Here is a 21,517-nt window from a genome sequence, read left to right as displayed (position 1 = left end):
TCTTAAACTCCAGTAGATTGAAAACAGAATCTCAAGGAGAAAAGGTGTGTTTTATGTTGCTCATCAAAATTTATCATTTTCACAAAACAAATATTTGAGGCCACTGCAGGCACACGGTTGGCACCTGCTAAACACACTGGCCTTTTTACCTTTGGTTTTTAACCCATTGACTCCTCAGGGGCCCTAGGCCACTCCCAGTTGAGGGGTAAAATCGTCTGGTGTTAGACAGAGTAAAGTACCTCACTCCTAGGAGTCAATGGGTTCATTTTGGTGATTCAGAGTGATGTGAATTCATATTTGCTTATGGTTTTTAGAAACAAAGCGGATGAGGGACCAACTGGAAGCCATCAGTGACAACAGTAAGAGCCTGTCACAGGCTACAGTGGAACTCAATAGTGGACTGGATGAATCAAGGAAAAACTTGACTGAGATTCAGAATGAATGCAACACATCAATTGGGCAACCTTTTTGTAATGACATTAATCCTTCATCACTGGCATCAGAAGCAAACTTTACCAATCTTCCCAATGTTTCTCAGGAACTCTCCAGTGTTCAAGATGTGGTCAATCAGGACTTTGAAAAAACTGCTCAAGAGGTGAATAATGTTAAGATTGTCTTTTCCCTGCTAGCTGAGGTCTCTTCTTTGTGCATCCACTGGGCTGTCGAGTACAGGAAAAGAGACCTGTGCCAATTCTCGGTTTTCACATGACGTCACGACCGCCATGTTGGTGCCCCTAAACAAAGAAAAGGCGGCCATGTTGGTGCCCCGACCAAATCCTCTGGGAATTTAACTCTATTATTATGCAAACGCTTCCTTTTGTTTTCGTTGAAAAACATGGCTGTTGATCACGCGAGTGAAAACCAGCAATTGGGTTGAAACTTGCTTTGATCCAACTGCCATCCACCGCCGTGGACGGGACTCTTCAAACCACATACATGTACCCCATGATATGTTTGCTGACTGTGACTTGAGCCCTCTGTGTTCCATGTATTCCTTTACAGTAATCCCTTTGTTAAGTGAACCCACACAACATGAAGTATCACATGAGGATTTGGTCGCTAAGTACCTGGCACATGCTCAACCCAGTGAGTTGCGATCCATGGCAAAGGTCTCTTTTCCCCTTCTCGTCAGCCCAGTGAACGCAAAAGAAAAGAGACTTCTGCTAGCAGGAAAGATTGGCTTTGGTATCAAAACGGTTTTTAGATCTCTGAAAGAACCTTTAGAGCTCCCGTTACAAGATCGTTTTTGATCTTCAAAAATCTTGCATCTTCATCTGATCTTTTAAAATCTATAGGGATGACTGTGCATTTTGAAGTCCGCAAATTCGTAATTCCATTTGTTGATCCAAGAACATTTCATTTAATTTATATGGACATGCATGTACATGTACGCGGTTGAAATTCTGCTCTTGGAGTCTCTCAGTTTTCAACTGATAATCAGTTGTCCATATGAGTACTCAATTCTCAAGAGGATTCTAGCTGTTCGTAATGGTGCAGCCTTCTGAATCTGAGCCATGCTGAGATTCACCCCAATACTTTCAATATGCCCCTGCAACAATAGGCACAACTCTTATCTTACCTTCCACAACTTATTTACTACCCTTGCCAGATCTTGATATTTATCATCTTTCTCTTTCTCCTTCACTTCTACTCTGGCCTCTGCTAGTTTAGTGCGAGGATCACATTATACATTTATTGCATTCAATTATTTTGATACATGTAAGCTGCCCATCATGTTGGTCTACCAAAAGCAGGTCAGGCCTATTATGTCCAATCTGCTTTCTTTTAGGGCCTTGATGAAGTGAAGAATATCCCAAGCAAAATTATTAATGATACGCGAGAGACTAGAGCAGGTACTACAGGACCTTTCAAGGTCATTGTTGTTGTTTTCAGGGCCATTTTTTGGGGTGGTAAACTGAACATCCTAAGTCAGAAATACATGTGGCACCCAAAACGTGTCGAGGCCAAAATCACCCTCAGGCTAGAAACCTAAACAGGTGGTTATTGTTATTATCCATTGTGTGGTTCCAGAAAATATCCATACCCCCACCACGGAAGACTTTTTGATTTGCACCCCCCCTCCCCCCAGGATTTTCCGTTCCAGGGGGGTCTTTGATGACCCCCCCTCCCCTCAGGAATTTCCAGAATGTTTTTACTTATAAAAACGAAAGTGAATTAGTTATGTAATTGCGGTAGAATTTTATTACAACAGTGTAAACATTAAGGTTAACTTTTAGAAAAATATAACGCTTTGTTAAGCTCATTATCCAGCTAAACTTTTAGCTTGTGCGCTATCAACTTTGCAAAGCTTAAACATTGGGTTGCACGTAGACTGTTTCAAGTTTTTGTGCGAACTTCGATGAGAACATTTCACTCGCTTAAACAACTTCGCAAACCATAGTAAATAAAACAGAAACTTACAAGGTTCCTTTGTCTACACATTTTGTCCGTTTCTTCAGGTTGATTCTTTAATATTTAGGGACCACACATGTTGATGCGGTAGGTTTCGTGAACATCGTCACAAAGGTGATTGTTTTACGAAGAGTATTATTGACGCCAAAATAATCCATCATATTTGTAAACTTAGATATGGGATTTATGTGCAGTCTTCAAATTTACTGACTCCCCAGCAGTCCTTCTCGCCGGTAAATGACATACAGCCTCACTGTTGCTTGCCTTTGAGCCACGGATGGAATCGAGAGGGCGACTCTTATTGTTTTTGGCGCGATTTACGTCCTCCAATGAGTAGTCAAACTCCTGTTTTAGAATTTCCAGTTTGACATGATAACGAACTGAACCTCAACAATCATTTCCCGAGGCGGCAATAAATATTGCGTTTACTCAAAGAAGAGAAAACTTGACTCCCGGTTCCTGTCCGTGGTCTAAATGCCACCCACAAAAAAGAAAATGTCGTTGCATGCAAGCGTTGAGATGGTGGGAACTTGCGTCTTATCGCATTTTCAATGAGTTACTACCCCCAGTAAAACATAAATCCTATCAAAAATGTGTTTACTGCATGTGAAGGTAGCGAAAAGTGATACTCAAGTGAACGGAAGTGTTGGTTGGACAAAAAAGAGACAAAGCTGGAAGTCTGGGGACGAGACTCCAGTTGAGACCGCCATTTTAAATGTTTTGAATCCTTCCCAAATGAAAGACACATTGTTCTTAGTTTTGGGAGATTGTAGCGCTAGCTTATAACTCAAAGAAAAATGGAAACATTGAAGCTAATAGTATTAACTTTATCTCAAAACTGACTTTTGTTTCAAAACATCGTCCGATAGTGTGTTTTGTGCTTCAGATCGATTGTATGTTGCTTGCAATGTTTTGTATGTGGTTCGTGACCCTTTGGAAAAGTAGTTTCCCACGAAACCCCCCTACCCCTTGGAAATAACTGCCCTTTAACCCCCCCTCTCCCTCGGAATTTCCAATTGTCTTCCGTGGTGGGGGTATGGATATTTTCTGGAACCACACATTTGTCATTGACCAATCAGAAATGCAATATTCTTTTGAGTATATAATAAGGCCTAATAAGAAGCACATATTTAAGGCATTGATACCTAGGAGTGGTATTTAATAGATTTGACTCTGTCCAACGTCAGACGATATTACTTGTCTTTACTTGTCAATCGGGGGGGGGGGGGGGGGGAGCTAGTCCATCGCAGGGTTACCCCCAGCATTGTCTCCGGTACCCATTTATACACCTGGGTGGAGAGAGGCACTGTGAGAGTAAAGTGTTTTGCCCATTGGATCATAGTATAATGCTTTATTAAATTTCATTTAACTCTGAACAGTTGAGTTTTACAAAACAATGGCTACAAGCACTGTTTCGTATAACGTCATTAGTTCATGAGCGATCACCAAGTCTGAGTGAGCCAATCACAACACTAGAAACACAATATGCAAAATTGAAAATTAAGAACTATTGAGCTATTTGGTTTATTAGCACTGCATTTTGAAATGGGTACTTATTACAACTGTAGGTTCTTCCTTATCCACCTAAAGAGCTCAAGTTTTATGGTACCATTTTGGATTTAGGGTAGTTCTGGCATCATTTTCCACAGTATACAGTTTACTGACAGCTTCATCCCTAGCAAATTGTCATAGCCTGGGCTGGGTTGTTCAAAGCCCGATTAAGCTAACCCTGGATTAGCGAGAATTTTGATTTCAGTTTTGTAACTTATTGGTGAGGTGTTCTGTTTATATTGTTTGCCCTGTAGTTTTCATTTGTAGTAATCTCAAATTAGACATAACGTTTGAGGTGAAAAACATTTTTAAACAAGAAAAAATAACACTCCATTAAACGTTTAATCCTGGGTTAACGTTAATCGGCTTTCGAACAACCCGGCCCTGATGTTTATTTCAAATTCAAGACAATCAACAACAAATGTTGTGAGTTCAACTTTTTGTGGTCACTGGGTTGTAAGAGTGTAAAAGCATAAGAGTTTTAAGTCTGTGGTGTCAAAAGGCCCACAACGCGTGCATAACTGACGAATGTGCTTGGAAGCGTGCTTGAGTTTCAACAACATGAGCCCCAAAAGCAGCAAGAAATTGTGACGCTGATGAATAGTAAAGCAGCTGCTGTTTCCAAAACGATGGAATTACGTCGTGACAAAATAACTTTGTCTAGGACAGTAAATTTTTGACTTGGCAGAAACAGTAGTCAACCTCAAGAGTTAGCTGATTGTGATCTTTGTGTTGAATTTGCACATTTCGTTTCAATCTTAAAACACTTGGGAGAAAAAAAAAACTTAAAACCAACAAAAACCAAAACCCGGTGACTTGCCATCATTTTGACACAGATGTATCCTTTTTTTCGGGAGAAAGCATGCAAGGTAACTTGATCATGTCGCCCGCTGAAGTCACTTTCAATTTTACAATTTACTTGTGCAGCCAAAAGTACAAAAGAGAAATTGAACGAAGCAAAAATCTTCCAAAATGTTTTTCACTGCTGGTAACTTTTTATATTCTCGGTTCAAAATTTAAGTTGTTTTCATGTTGCAAATTTTGTTGCTGATTGCACAATATTTTATTCTTGATCGACACTTCTCAAAACTTCCTTCTGCTTTTCCTAAAAGCTGTGTATCAATATTTATTTACGTTTGCATCAACATTTGTTTTGCATAAAGCTGGTTAACAAAATCTGTACCTTGCTTACATGTAGTTCGCATTTTCGAACGTTAAAATAGAATTTTGGTCCTATGTTTCTGACAGTAAGTCGTAGATTTTGAGGTCACCCATCCAAGTACTAAACCCCGCCGAACAGAGCTTAGCTTCAGGGAACTTTTGTTGTAGAAAGCTGTCAGATGCTCAGAGTGCACGTGTAAACTTGTGGTCAAAAAAGGTTGTAAGAGAACTTGAAAATGATCAACATGTTCCTCGATTCCCTTTTGCTTTCTTCAATCTTGGTGGGTTTAGTATTTTACTAGTAACCACAAATCTTCTCAGGGGGCTATTTACCAAAGACATCTACCATGGCACTATAATGATATACGGTACCAAAACAATATTGTTTACTACTAAGAGCTACATATTACACAAAGATAACTTGAATCTCCTGGAAGACAAAATGCAGCTCAGTTGACAATTATTATACAGCGCTGTGTTACGTCTGCACTACCACAGGTACGCAATGCGTGCCTATTTGTTAGTTAATTCCCTCAATCGCTCCCAACCCAGCTTGAGTATCTGCAAGTGCTCTCATGCGCAAATCGATAAGCAAAATAATTTAACTACAATTAAAATGGGTCTTTTCACATCGTCAAAGCTGTTAAAGTGCGTGAAGGCAGCGAAGCAGCACACAGACCATCGGCTTGTCACAACAACTGTTGAGAACCGGTTTTTCGGTTTGTCCAAGCTGAAACTCCCTTCAAAAGTAATGTCCAATCAGCAAACTAGGACAAACTGATGACAAGGAAATGAGGTTCTGGGGTTGTGTGACCAGACTTTTTTCTTCATCCTCGACCGTTGATTTGGAATCGCGGAGCATCGCAGACCTTGAAAGAAAAATTCCTCTGGCACGCACAGGGTAGCCAAAACAGATGAAAAAAAAAATAACAGTAATTTTATATAAAACTATGAATTTTTAGTTGTCAGTGAAATATTAATGGCAATCAATCATAAAAACACTAAAACTTCTGCAGTGTGATGTCCATGAATCAAGGGGAAGGTCATGTTCTATCAAAAGGAAGAAATTGATCACTTGTTAGGCAACCACAATGTGAAGTGATCATCTTTTGTCAACGTTCTTGTTTACATTGAATGAACTGTAGGTAAGAATGTTGATTATTCATGGTTTTCAGAGTAAAACAACATCCTTTTTAGGCAAGAACCTTCCGTCTTTGTTTTAAAATTTTGTTGTAATATTTAACTGAATATTTACATTTCATCTTTTGGGACAGGAAGCCTTCTTTGTCTCTTTTAATCAAAACAGAGTTTGTAATTGAAAATCTAAACATCTATGAATTATTTCAAATCGCAATGCTGAGAAACACACAAGCAAAAGAAATGGTTAATAAATATGAAATCAATATGAATAAATATGAATATGAATGTTTTTGGGTTAGATTAAAGTGATATAATATTTTTGAAAATTTTTTGTGTTAATGAGTAACGTAAGCAATCTTCGCACTGGTAAGTCGTAGCAATGAATTGGATTAACCAGAAATATCTTTGGCTTCCCAAATAAACTTCATTTTACACCATAGTGACAAAACGGATATATTTTTCTGTCATTAAAAACTATAGCTACCTATTAAGAACATGACTAAAACTTCCTGTCATCTTTATGAAAACTGCTTGGGGCATGTCAGATTTCAACCCACATATGTAAATTAGTTGAGTTCGATTATTGCACAACACGATGAATCCACAAAGGCTTAAAAGAATCTCACAAAAACCTTTCCAGCAAAACATTTTATTGAAACAAACAACATAAATTGTGGGGAATTGAGTACAAATAAATATAAGTAGCAAGACAACAGAAATCACACATCCACTAGAGGTGTTCAATTTCTTCTTTCTCCATATCCAACCAGAAAACGTTTCCAAAGAATTTTCCATTTGGTTTCAGTGTTGTACATAACATCACAGTCGACCTTAATATGCATGGCTAGACGAAGACCAATACTCGTCGCTTTCGAGATTCAAGATATTTATTTTTCACCGCCTGTCGTGTTTACCCCATTGATGTTCCAAAAGGGTATATTTTGTTTAAAGATCCACTAAAATGCCATTTGTGTTACAATGACTTCCGACGCCATGGCAAGTTAATTAAATGTTCTACTGTCTCCAGCGGATAAATCTATGCATTTCTACTACCCGGTCAAACCTACCAAACATATGCACAGAAGACTCCACACAAAGACACTACTTAGCAGGAGAGGGACAGGGAAGACTTTTCCCGACACGGAAAATAATAATAATAATTAAAATTAAACAATAAAACGACTAAATCCCACACATTTTCCGACTGGTTTGCCATACTGGCAACCCAGTAAAAGGTTAAGATAATTTATACAGTGCAGGTGTATAAAATCGTGGATAGTCAACTCATGTTGTAGAATAGAAAAGAATCAATAATTTACACACAATAAAAGGGGAAAAACCATTAAGGAGAAGAAAGAGCAATATGTGACTTAAAATTATTTGTTATGTGAGGAGAGTTTGGGACACCGAAATACCCGTACATGTATAGTTGGTAAACTAATAATAATTATTGAGCCCAAAATGTAAAATATAATTGTAACCATTGACGTGCAGTTGCAAGGTCATGAAAGAAGCCAACAATAGATCATAAATCACTAGCACATTTTAGCAATTGATTGATTGATTGGGTGTCAATTTCTGCTTAGAAATTCGCAGGCAGATAAGTGATGCATCACAGACTGTTTCAAATTTAACTACTGACCTGAGGAAAATAGCAGATAATGTGAGTATAATTTCCTATTTTTTGGCCTTCATTAACTTAAGATCATTATTACTGTAATCATTTGTTTGTCCTAGCTGACACTTGTGCGGTAAAAAGTCTGTAAATTTCAATTTTTTGTCTTGAAAGGATGTTATCTCTCTACTGAAGAATCTGAGGGATCAAGAAATACCAAAAATTGTGACTTTTGTGAAACCGATTGACCGTTATCGGTAAGTTTCATCTCACAGATGCACAGATCTACTCTAGTATGTATTAGAATTTTTTGGTACTGTTAATTCAAGGAACTGGCTAAAATTTGTAGAAAATAAAAATTAATTCATTGTCTGTTATTGTCTGAATGGTTTTTGAATTTTAAAAATATGATAAATTATCATGTTAAGTAAAAATATAGAGACTGTTATCTTAGCTGGACTAATTCAGGATAATCAGGGTGTTGGGCCCATTAAGAAAATTTAAAACGTAATTATACTATTGGAGAGCATGACATCAAAGTTTTTGGCAAAGTGCATATTTGGCTGCTGCTCATGTTAAAAAGCTTGAAAATTCATACTTGTAATTTTCCTTTTTGTGTGTTGCTGAAGGTAACACACGTACGAGATAAATGCAGTCAAACCTGTATTAAGCTAACAGCATCAAAAAACTATGTCCCCGTTTAAGAGGACCCCATATTAAGTGGACGGACAAGTCAAGCGAACAGCGGTACAAGTCCTAATTTTCTCCCCCATGCACATTCGCTGTAAAAAAAGACCTATACAGTATTTAACAGACAACTCTATCAAGCACACACAGACACTTGTAACTTGACTTTTATGGCCATTTCTATTGTTCAAAATTTCTATTGATGTGCGACCTCAAAACCGTGAACACTTTGATTTGATTTTGGCATTTCCCATTGTGCAGCAACCAGTCAGAAGCTAAATGAAACCACAAGCTAATTGCTGTTAGTGGTTGCGGTTTAGTTTTATTACTCATGATTGGATTTTTTCCTTAAAACACTATAATAACATTTCATAATATTTCTAGTGTTGACGGTTTTTGGGTTTTCCCAGGAAACTTAATTACACTGCAAAAAGAATTTTTTCCCCCCTGACATTTTAATTAACAGATCAGTCATTCAATAAAAGAGCTGTTACATCTTTGTAGACACTTAAAACAGACAGAAAATTAATAAGGAATTGTTATCGAGGTAAACTGGTGTGAGATGAAAAGGAGAATTCTGATTGGTTCTCTGAGTGGTCCGAATTTTGCAATACAGACTGCTAAGATGGAGCAGTAATGAAGCAACGTTTATACGTTGCCAAACTCTTCCCATTTTCTGTTTTCATTTTCTCAGACAGAAGAAGAAAAATGTGAGAAATGTTTTTTGTTTAGTCATGTCAGAGTTCCAGTGCAAATTTTACTTTCCAGAACCGTTATCAGAAGCAGGCAGAGATGCAAGACTCGAGGAATCCCTGTGCAAGAGAGCGAATTCAATAATAACCTTATTGAACTACCGGTCTGTACTGGGAAAATATTGGGCTCATTATTTTTTTGCAAGTTTATGTACCAAGCCTGAAGACTTAATGGTCCATAAATTTGCAAAGAAAGGAACTTGACCAATATTTTTCCAGTACGGACCTTATGCTAGTTCAATAACATCTATATGGTTGTCACTCATCATCATCATCATCAATCCAATTTTGATCCGGGTTTATGCCCATAAACGGGGGTGGCCCGATTTACCCCACTTTGTCAGCAATCTTTCTAACTCGCACTCTCCATCTTGCTCGATTCATGGCGTCCTTTTTCTCCAAACCAACGCTCTTGCTCTCCTTCTCCACTTGCGTCTTCCACGTCTTCTTTGGTCATCCTCACTTCCTCTTGCCCTTTCACTTCGAACTCCAACACTTTTCTCAGAACGTGCCCATCATCCCTCCTCAACACATGCCCGTACCATCTCCCATCTTACTCCATTTGCCTTTGCCATCTGAATCACTGTTTCCTTCAATCCCAACATCTCATTTTCCCTCAGACACCATGTCTCACTCCCATATAACATCGCCACTCTTACACAACTCCGATAAACCGTTCAGCAACTCTCCACATTCCCTGAACTTCACCCAGCCAATTCTTGCTCTTGCTGGGAGACATTAGCAAGGGTCCTGAGGGTGTCTGTTCAATACAGGTTTGACTGTAGCTTTCAAATCTAATCAGTTATATTGAATTTTGCACACAGCCAATTTAAGCCTAACATTTTGTTGTTTTTCCATAAATGTAGATGTGCATTAGTTTAGTGAAGAAATAACACTGCACCGTAATTCCATACTGTAAATTTGAAAACTGTTATTTTAGGTGGATAGCTGGCGTCGGCCTAACGTGTATGCTGTTACTAATTGTGGTCCTCATGGCTCTTGGCCTAATGTGTGGTGTCTGTGGTTATGACAAAGAGGCCACGCCTACCACCCGAGGAACAGTCTCAAATATGGGTGGTCTTTCTCTCATGGCGTAAGTAGCTATTTCAATGCAGTGTTTTTTTAGAATAAATAGCAACAATCTTGTCGTATTCACTGTTTTTTTTTACCCTGGTTTGGATCTGCTAAAGGGTTAGTGCTCAAGAAAGCATCATCTTCCAAATCTCTTGATGGTGGTCAGGCCTGATTTGATGAAGCAAAATGTCTCTTGTTGTACTTACAGTTTTTATTCCTTAATTTCAAATAAGCTTTGCACATGCATTCTTGCTCTTCCCTAAATAGTAGGCAAGGTATTTTAACCTCCCATTCCTTCCTGGATTTCTGAGATTGGCTGAACTTCTCCCTTGTGAATTTTTAGACCATGCAACCCCCACCCTCCGAACACTCTGAAAATTTAATCTCAATGGAAAAATTACGGCAAACCATCTCGACATCTGTAACATTTTTTAAATTTAGAGAAAAACGTTCCATGTTTTGTGCGCTCTATTTCTTGCACTACTCATTCTGGTTCAATTTATTTGTTTCCTTGATTTGTAAATTTATTTTTGGGATAATAGTATTGCTTTGATACCATCTTTTCAACTCTTTGAAATAAATGGCACAAAATACCCTGACTCAGCAAATTTCTTTTTATTTTTTTGTCTCAATATTCACAAGAATTTTTGTACCAACCCAACTATCTGCATTTTATTTTATTTTAATTTATGCATCTGCTAAAGGGTTAGGGTTATGCATCATACATTGTTCAGATTGGGTGATTGTGTGGTCTTGCCAGAAGGAATCGAGATTTTTCTCTGTAAAGGACACCAAAATAGCTGCCCCGACAGGGCTTGAAATTAAATTGTTTGGTCAGGTGCCAGCTGGCGACTAATACTTTTCTACCGATATTTATCTCCATTTATTAATCACCTTGTGCAGTCAATTTTGCAGGTGTTTGCTTTCTAACAGAGGGGACAAGTTCTCTAACCCACTTTACGTTAAGGGTACAGGTTCCTTTTTGAAGGTTCCATGCAAATTTCAAACTCATTATGCGATGTCCAGGTTCATTATCAATATATTATCAATATCAAGCTAGTTCCGAGGAGATCCTTCGGTAATATGGCTAAATCTACGTTTTCAGCATTCACAAATGACGATGGATTTAAATGTTCAATTAACCCTCTGGCTGAATCTTCGTATTCCGGGAGCAAAATTCACGTAACCAGTGTCGCAGTGATATGTGTACCGCCGTGATATGTGTATCCCGGCACACATATCACTAGTGATATGTGTACCTCCTCCAGTATGGCGGCCAGTGATATGTGTATCCCCCACCCCCCTCCCCTCCAAAAAAATAATAATAACGGCTAACTTGTGTTAATGGACGGAAATTGGTGAACACAGATCAGACATTTTTTCAAAATACCAACACTAGAAACCATTTATTTGCAACTGAACCATCTTCCACAATCAGAACTGTAAAGACACGACTCGTGTGTCCGACACGTCCATGTAAATAAAACCAAATGGATTTCATGCCTTGGCTGATAATACTCATATGGGCCAGTAGCAAACATCAAACAATCTACTGGAAATATAAAGGAATCGAAATTGTCATGAAAACAAAAATATATCTTAGGGATACACATATCACTGGTGACTGCAATCGTAGTGATATATGTGTCCCCTGGCCTATCGGCGTTGTCGCCTGTCTAGCAAATTACTAGCTACTAGCTTTTTTCTGGCTAGTACGTAGGTGCATGAAATGTTCCATCAACTGACAGCAAGTATTATTGATTCCCAATTATCACTGACAAATTTAAAAACTAGACAGACGACAGCGCGCTAGCCAGGGGATACACATATCACTGAGATCGCCAGTTCAGTGATATGTGTATCCCCAACCTATCTCGGGGGTACGCATATCACGGTAATCATAGTCATATTTTATATTTTGGATCGGTTGAAACTTTAAAATATAAACCCACAAAATCTGTCCTTCGTAGCCTCCTTGTTTTCCTTCAAGCCTTTGGAGGCCCGGCCGGGTACAAAGCTTCAGTGTTTTTTGTATCCCTACCGGGAGTACGATATGTGTGCGGGGATACACATATCACTGCGACACCGGCAAGAAGCATACGATGTTTAAGTGTGCCCACGATCCCATGAAGCCGCTGAAACAATATGGCGCCTAGTAAACGCAGTGATCGAAATACATTTGTGCTATTAATTAACAATAGGAGAAACCGATTTTCTTGTAGTATTTATACATTATTTTAATGTGAAAGAAAAGTGAGTTGTGTTCTAGCTACCAGTTCCAAACGATTTCATCATATAAGGATTCAAATACAAAAGTTGTCTACTGTTTATCGTAGGTTATCAGACAAAACGTGATTCGCCAGGTGGCGACCAGTTCTGAAAAGCTAGTTGCCAGCACTCAGTTTTTCGTCGCGTTGGCGACCAGTGAGTCGCAATTTCAAGCCCTGGCCCGAATATTCTTTTGTTGTTTGCAGGGGCACCCTCGTGGGGATTCTCGCACACGCATATGATCTCGATCTGATGACAGTCTCCGTTTGTCACTGCTTAGTTTAGCTTGGAACCCTACGGAAACACAGGCTAAGCGACTGTCGAATGCACTTCAATAATCCGAGATTACTACTAGTAGTAATTATAACTACTTAATAACCGACAGTGAAATCGTTACAGCAAAATCTCAAACTGAAGCCTTGCCGTATTGATCAAGCGACAACGAGCTAGGCCCAGGTTTGAGATTTTGCTGTAACGACTGTAACGGCCTAGGTTATTGAGCAGTTTATTATATGGTTAACAGAACGGTTCTAAAGAAGAAAAACTAATCTGCATAACCCATAATCGGTCCATGGGCATAATGTATGGGAGAAGAACGCGCGTTATATCGGCCAGAAACACTAGCCATATAATAATATTGTATAAACTCTGGTTCTTCAGCCGCCGTAGCTCAATTAAGAATTTAAAAAACAGCGGAAATTACAATTTGTTAAAAATGCATTTTATGTTAACTTGACGTTTCGTAAGTTTTCTTATATACGAAATAAAGAGATCTGGGTACTATATTACCATAAAAAATGATCTTATAATTACAAAAAAGCATTGACAGTTGTTGGTTGTTACTAATATACATGTAGTAGCAACTTCTCACTGCTAACAATTGAGTTTATTGAGGCCTTTAGCTCCTGGATATACGATGTCTCTTTTATGTTACGTTGATAAAAAATTATTGGCCAACCCCCACTCCCTCCTCCCTTTCAAAAGTGAAATGAGCTGTCCCTTATATACTGTACATGTAGGTGTCAGGGTGTCAGGATGGCTGAGCGGTCCAAGGCACTTCATTCAGGTCACAGTCTAGTCCGTAGTCGTGGCTTGAAACCCACTCCTAACACATCTTAATTTGCCTCCCTCAAGAACTGACTATCATAAGTACTCTTTTTTGCCACGCACAATGAAGGAATGGAATTCGTTACTCAATGATGTAGTGAAGAAATCCAGCCTTGAATGCCCTGAACAATATGGATTAATAATGTATTATTATTATTATTATTATTATTATTATTATTATTATTATTATTATTGGGCCCTTTGCATGAAACTGTCAAATGTTATAAAATCTGCCCTGCTGGATGACAAGCTACGCACTGGGACATCCAAAACAAAGAAAAGTCACGCTTGGCTGGTTGAAATGGCTTTGTTTTGGGAGGCTTTTGCGTACCTTTTGCCATCCGGTGTGGTGGATCTTGTACCATGTGACAGTATCATGGAAAGAGCGCATTAGTTATTGTCTCAAATGAATTGAAATCCATTTATTATTCATTCCTTTTATTTTCATTCTTCACAACTAGTATTTACGTTATTACCTCCACAAGTATATTCTTTATTGAAAGAGCTAGGGGGAGTCAACGAGGAAGAAGATGAATAAAGTAATCAACATAATCTCTTAGTTCATGTTGCGATGAAGGTAGTACGATGTCACTTCTTTGAAATATTTTCTCTTTTTTGCAGTGCTGTTGGGTTTTGCTTTATTTTTGCATCATTTTTGATGATTCTGACAACACTCTGTTTTCTCATTGGAACACCATTGCAAGAAGTCTGCAGTCTCCTTGAAAATGATGCTCTTTACACACAGGTTTGTCATACCAATATTTTTTTACTTCCAAGCCACCGACCTTCATTGCTAGCCTTAGGTCTCTTTTCCTTTTGCGTTCGCTGGGCTGATGAGTACATGAAAAGAGACCTCTTCCATGGGATGAAACGCTCTCTTATCCAACCGCCGTCCACACACTTGAATGGCAGTCTTCAAACATGCCCCATGATATGTTCGCTGACGCGGGTGACTCAACCCCACATAATCCCACTGTTGTTAAGTAAGCCCAATCAACATGAAGTATCACGTGAGGATTCAGTCGCTAAGTAACCGCAGTGCATGCTCAACGCAGTGAATCTCGACCCATCGCAGAGGTCTATTTTCCGGTACTTGTCAGCCCAGTGAACTTAAAAGAAAAGAGACATCTGCTAACCTCCAACAAAATGTAACAGGGAGATCTCGTTAGCGAATGTTCATTTTTTGTAATCAGTAAGCTAAGGAATAGCAGTGCTGATGCATTTCATAATAATTAGCAAAAAAGGCTTAGCAATCACAGATTATCTATGGACAAGAACTGTTGCTCTGGAAATTGTGTGTCATGTTTCAGAAAGTATTGATTACCCTCTCCCTGAGATTGTTGTTCTGTTTAAATACCCCTCCCTACCCCCTCGTGATTTTGGTTCCTGAGGATTTTCAAATTAATGTCTGTAGAAGGGTTACAAATCACCTCTTGTTTTAATTACATCTCCACATAGCTTGTTAAAATTTCAAGGCGATAAGGAGTTTAAATTTGTAAGGACTGTAATAATTTAGGCTTGGCTAAATCTATATATTGTATAGATTTAGCCAAGCCTAAAAGCGGAGCTCCCGGGTTATTTATACTTACAATAAGTTAACCTGGCTTGAGCCTGTGATCCAATTGCAAACCGATGTATGGTCAGCGGTCAACTTCAAAAAAGTTGTCTTCGATGAGCTCTTAACTTGAGCCCGTGATATGGTCATGTGATACTGGGCAGAGGATACCTTGTTTTGACAGGTGTCAATTGACCATAAGATGGATGTCCAATATCAAAGATGTACGCTGTAAACTAGCTGGAGTATGGCCGCCATGTTGGGCACAAGCATACAAGTATTGATCATAGGCCATTCCGAAATTGCACAGAGAACTATGCTTTTAGGTCGAAGAGAGACCAAGTTACGGACTTTAAACCATAGTTTAAAATCCATACGTCTCTAATTTTGAGGCTGCCTCTCCCAAATCCATAAATGTCTTCAAGTGCACCTGAACTCAGATATTTTTTGTTCCTAATATAAATTTCCCTATCCAAAGCAAACATATGTCAGCATTGTCAACCAGAATTTCACTTTTGCTGTGCCGTGCAAGCCACGTAAACGCAGCAGAACGTTGTAGCAAGAATTTGGACCCACGGCCGTTGCTGTGAGAGGCATGGGTCTATTCTCGATTTTACGTCACAAACTGCTTTGCATTCCTCTTCTCAAAGAAATTTTGCATTGCAAAATCGTAGGTCCAAATTATTTCTTGTTTTGATAGCTGCACGTGTCTTGCCCGGCATATAAAAAACGAAATTGTGAGGTAAGAATGGTAAAACATGCTTGCTTTTGTTGGGGACATTAATATTGTAGACGAAAAATATTTGAATTTACTTGCACTTTGATTTTTTTTACGATTTCTGTAATATTCATAAAAATAGAAAAATCGACAAACAAAGTGAATTTCACCTCACTTATTTCCAAATCACTCAGTTTCAGTGACACATTCTCTCTCAGTGGTGTATTGTTATTGAAGGTAGAGAGTATTCAAAAGGAGAGATTTATTCTTGTAATAGATTTTAGTCAAAATGTATTGAATTTTGAAAAGCAATAATTGCAGAACACTGGAAATGTAATAAACACAGTGTTAATGTTAATGTGTTGTTACAGTGTTGATGTTCCTTATGAGAACTTGTGCTTCTTTGCCATAATGTGACAGGTTATCGACAAGCCGCAGTTCTTGGGATCAGATGGTTACTTCTTATCAACAACATTCTTTGGAAAGGACAAAGGAGATATAGAATTTACCATTAGTGGATTCCTCCAGTATGTAACATTGTTCAAGGCTGCTGCCTAATAAAAATTTTCCTGAGCCCTTCGGGCTTCCAACATTAAAAGTTAGTAGCCCAAGTCAATTTTTCAAGAGCCCAGAATTAATTAATTAAAAGTGAGGATGAATCACCTTGTGATAAGTTAGGCGCCCGTTCGGACCACGCATTCAGAAATTTGGCCGCTCGCGCTCACAAGTAAGGCACCCCAGGCGACCGGTCGACCGTTAGGCAGCAGCCTTATTGTTTCTTAATTTTTCTTATATATTTTTTTTATGGTCACTGGAATGGAGAGGGCAGAATCTTTATTGAGGTGCAGGCATGGTGCAGTGGTGAGAGCACTCGCCTCCCACCAATGTGGCCCTAAACAATATGCTTTAGATGATGTTTAGGCCTAAGATTAGCATTTTTGTAAAGGTTTGGGTTGTTTCAGTTTTCACACCCTTCCCCCCTCACCCCCGAAATAGTCATTCCGATTTGGAGGGTTAAAATGTGTATGAGTCTTATTTAGACTGCAAATTCCATGATCAATCCAAGGTGACACATACTTAACCGAAGCTATATATGTTAACATAATTATTGGTATCTTAAATGTTTTTAGGCTATTTGGGCCATAATGACCCAACTGGCCCAAATGACTCAACTGGCCGAAATGACCCAACTGGCCCAGACGGCCCAAATGATCCAAATAACCCTAAACATTTAAGATTTATCTAGTGATCCAGTTGTGGTTTTATTATTAGAGCATATATTATTCATCAAGTTATCCAGCTGTTAGTCACGCTATGTTTCGTTTGACCAATGTCACGCAATTTTCGTTAACCGGTACACAGGAACATAACCGTCTTCCTTTACATGGGTTGCATGCTCTTCCTATTGAGCTACATTACATGAATTAGTGGTGTATTTTTTTTAAGCATAAGATATGGTCTTTTCTCTACACCACTCTCCAAGGCAAGTGCTTGCTCTCAAACTGCAGCCTTTGGATGACATTCAGCTTATTAACAAAAATTGAGCCTGGTAGCAGGTCTATATTGACCGAGTCGGAAAATACCATAATACCTCTTTGTTTGGCCCCCCCCCCTCCCCCCCAAATATTGCATAAGTATTGTTTCCTGTTTCTCGTGGGACTTACAGTGGTAACAAAAGAATGTTTATTCAAAATTTGGGGGGACAAACAAAGAGTATTGTGGTATTTTCTGCTTCGGTCAATTACCATTCATTTATAGGCTTGTCTAGCCCCATTTTAATTATTTAAGTTAAATTGAAACAAACACAAGTTAGTATCGCGATCCTCCCAAAGTTTTGCTTGCGAGAGAGACGCCATTATAATGAGGTATTGCTGTCTCACTTTCCTGGCCTATGTTTTGGTGAATATTTGAAATTGACATCAGCACAAGGCAGTATTGGTGTCTCGAAATCGCAGTTACTGTAGTTTATAGAAGTAATTTTGGGCATTATTCTTGTGAGCTCAGTTGCGTTTCTGCATTCATTTAATATCTCAGGAGCTGCCGAGAAAATAAGCCACTTTATGTGGCAGGTCCTTTTGATGAGGCCTTCAATATTTCTAAGAAGTTGGATATCAAGGAGGTCAGTTAATATTTGTTCTGGATACTGCGGTGCAAAAAAGAAGAACCTTTTCAGCAAAGCATGCATGCTAATTTTCATAGTTAACGTATCTGCAATCTCTTCAGTGGCCCGTAATTATCTAAAATGGTAATTGTAATGAATTAGACAATATCCAAAATACCATAATACTCTTTGTTTGTCCCTCCAAAATTTTGAGTAACCATTGTTTTCAGTTTCTCTTGGGACCATTTTAAGTTTCAAGAGAAAATGAAAACAAGGCTTGTGCAAAATTTTGGAGGGACAAACAAAGAGTATTATGGTATTTTTGATATTGGCTAACTTACCTCGCGCATTTTCTCTTTAACACTCACTCCGCTGTGCCTCGTGAGTCCACAACATTTTGACCACTGTGATGACGAATATCGTTGTCGATAAGAGTACAGACAACGCCGAACCACTTTCGATTTGTTTTTCACCACAATATTCGACGCCAAAGAAAGTGTTTTATTTCAGAGCATGACCAAAATCATGACAAGGAAAAGAGCAAGCGTTGTCTATAACTTTCTGGCAATATTATTGGGTTATTTCCCAAAATGAGTGTTGTTGATTGGCTATTACATTGCGTGACAAACTGACGCGAGCATGACGCGAGCAGCGTTGTTAAGACTCTTATCGACAACAGCAAATTAGCCAATCAGATTGCGAGATTACAAGCAATTGTGGTAAAAATACATACTCAAATGGGCAAATCTATGGGTGAGACACAGGACATCAGGATATACAGGCAGCCGCTATAGTGGTCTCACCCAACCCACGAATGAATAAAATGAGGCTTGACCACAACACCGGGAACTCCATGCCCTCTCTACTCTTCGCGAACAGTGCGTATGTTCTTTAACGTCCCGCAGAATTAATCAACAAGTGTTATGAGACGGGACCTACGGTTTATAGTCCTTATCCGAGAAGACTAGGGAGTCTAACCATTTGCATGCAAATATCATTACAAAGGTAGCACTTTCTACTGTTATTTAAATACCCTGAAAGTTCGTCTGGCCGGAGTTGAACTCACGACCTCCCTCACTGTGTCCCAGTGCTCAACCAATTGAGCCAAGTGGTCGGCGGTAAAACGCACGAGATTTAGTGGGTTTTTTCCTTAGGTGAACTGCCAAACATGAAAAATAATAGTAGAAAAGTATTAGTTTATTCTGTTTAATTTAATTCACGTTGTTGTCTCGGCTGTTGTTTATTGTATGTGCTCTCTTTCTTTTTTCTATTATCAGTTACTTGGAAATGATTCCACACAGACATTCGAAGATTTGAAGGTCAATTTGAGTGATGTTAATGTAATATCAAATGAAACGAAGAACAGCTTGATTGACTTGAGCAATTCTGGAGTAGATGACATCGATTTTGATGCTTTCCTAAATGAGGTAATGGATTCCTAGTTGGCATTGTTGCATCCATCCCACCTTATTGTAACAGTAATAGTGATGATGATGATGAACTTTATTTAAGAGTCCTACCCAAGATTGGATTTATGATCTCAGATCGTGCGGACACTTCGTTCCCAAAGAAGCGAAGAATCCGAAAACAGACTTTTCTGGCCTGACAGCCCACTTTCAGCCCTTTAGGATTAATGTAATTTGTATCAAATTGAGGTTGTGCCAAAATATACGACTTTCTATAAATTTCGGGTACCGTTACAATAAAGGAAAAAAATAGCACTGAAAACTTACCTTGATTGCTCGCCATGATTTACGCAAATGGCGGGAATACGTACTTCCACAAGACTACAGCTGAGGTAAGTGTAGTTTTTAGATCCGTCTCCTAAATAAACGTACGGATCATGAATCCTGAAAAATCCGTTTTCAGATCTGATCAATTCTTCGGATCAATTTAATCCATTTTCGGATACAAGAATCCGGATTTGGATTTCGCAAAGAAACGCACCCTAAGTGTCAAGTGTATTTGGAGCTGAGGCGCTAATCGGGGCCACTTTACGCACCCCAAGTCAAATCAAATCAAATCAAATCAAACCAAATCACACGGGCAAGTCGTATGTTGGTGTTTGAAGAGAGGGGAAAACTGGAGTACCAAGAGAAAAATCTCTGGGATCGGAGCAGAATAGAGAACCAACAAACGCAACCCACAAGTGATGCCGCAATGGTGGTAGGCGAGCGCCATCCATGCTCCCTTATTGTGCAAACTAAAGTAGGCCATGTTACAGTTGTTTGCTCAGTCACCTAGCATGGCTGCCGGTGACATTCTATTGATACAGACCTCACTGCTTTTATCATGTAAATTGTGTTGTTGCGATTCTATTTAATAGTCTAAATTAACATTAGAAAAGCACAAAGGTTTGTATCAAAACAGGGTCACCGGCAGCCCCACTTCCATTCTTAGGCCACCGCCAGGTAACTTAGCTATATCTGTAGAATGGTCTGTTGAAAAAGGTGGCATTTCATAGTAATTTTCAAAGCAAAGGGTCTCGTCAAGAACTGATGGTATAAATCTAATTGCATTACTAATGTAATAATTATTGGTTTACTGTTTTGTTGTATTTAATAGACAAATAAAGGTATAACGGCGGTGAACCTCACAGAGATAGCTGACGATGTCGATCAACTTGCTAAGGAGTTTCAAAATTTTGCGAATAATACCAATAATGCATCGATTAAAGCGAAGGCTTACGTAAGTGTAATCATTAAAATTTTGAAATATCTTTTTTACAGCTGAACGTAGCCTGTCTATGGCTATTACTTAGTCTATGGCTCCATCTTGGACGGCAAGATAAAATATTGTTTCAGGGGGGGGGGGGGGGTGGAGGGGAGGGGGCGATGGGTTTGAAAAAATAGAGTGAAGAAGAGAAGAGGAAGGAAGAAAATACCTCTTTTTTTTCCTCACCGCCTCTTTCCTAGCCCGTCCTCCACTCCTCGGCTTTCTGCGTTTCCAATATGTCGTCCTTTCATCGAAAAACACATGCCCTGTAGGCTAAGCTGGACCATATCAAGGTTTCCCTTTTCCCTCACATTTTGTTACATTGTCAAAAATCTACAGTAATTTTGTCAATTAAGGCAACAGGATTGTTGTGATGAAAGGAGGATTACACTGTAACAAATGGTCGACGACTGGAGCATTTTTCTGGGCTTACCATAGTGCAAGAAGCAGACTTAAGGATTTTTCTTTGTTCTCTTTGGTCAAGTGTCGAGGTTTGCCCTTCTGTTCTTTCTCATTTCGTTACTGGTCTCTGACTTTCACAAGTTTTTGCATGGAGGAGTTAAGCCATAAATGAAATATTACTGATTCAAAACACTGGATTAAATTTTTGCTTTGATAATTGAGATCATCATGAATCTATTCCCATTTAGGAATCTTTGCA

At 38.9% G+C, this 21,517-nt stretch overlaps 1 protein-coding gene across 5 annotated transcripts in view; it reads left to right on the top strand.

Annotated features, from left to right (window-relative positions):
* LOC138041029 (prominin-1-A-like) overlaps positions 1-21,517 on the top strand; it is a 67,149-nt gene that overhangs the window by 26,646 nt on the left and 18,986 nt on the right. For all 5 annotated transcript variants that reach the window (XM_068886799.1, XM_068886795.1, XM_068886797.1 and 2 more), the window contains 10 exons: positions 315-595; positions 1,790-1,853; positions 7,851-7,927; positions 8,054-8,136; positions 10,259-10,411; positions 14,389-14,512; positions 16,461-16,567; positions 18,075-18,159; positions 19,419-19,568; positions 20,707-20,829. In XM_068886799.1, the coding sequence (XP_068742900.1) occupies positions 315-595; positions 1,790-1,853; positions 7,851-7,927; positions 8,054-8,136; positions 10,259-10,411; positions 14,389-14,512; positions 16,461-16,567; positions 18,075-18,159; positions 19,419-19,568; positions 20,707-20,829 (1,247 nt within the window). The remainder of the gene's footprint in view (positions 1-314; positions 596-1,789; positions 1,854-7,850; positions 7,928-8,053; positions 8,137-10,258; positions 10,412-14,388; positions 14,513-16,460; positions 16,568-18,074; positions 18,160-19,418; positions 19,569-20,706; positions 20,830-21,517) is intronic.

Source organism: Montipora capricornis, chromosome 3 (assembly GCF_036669925.1).
Source record: "Montipora capricornis isolate CH-2021 chromosome 3, ASM3666992v2, whole genome shotgun sequence".
NCBI lineage: Eukaryota > Metazoa > Cnidaria > Anthozoa > Scleractinia > Acroporidae > Montipora > Montipora capricornis.
The sequence above is the reverse complement of the archived record's forward strand: the minus strand, read 5'-3'. Positions and strand labels throughout refer to the sequence as shown.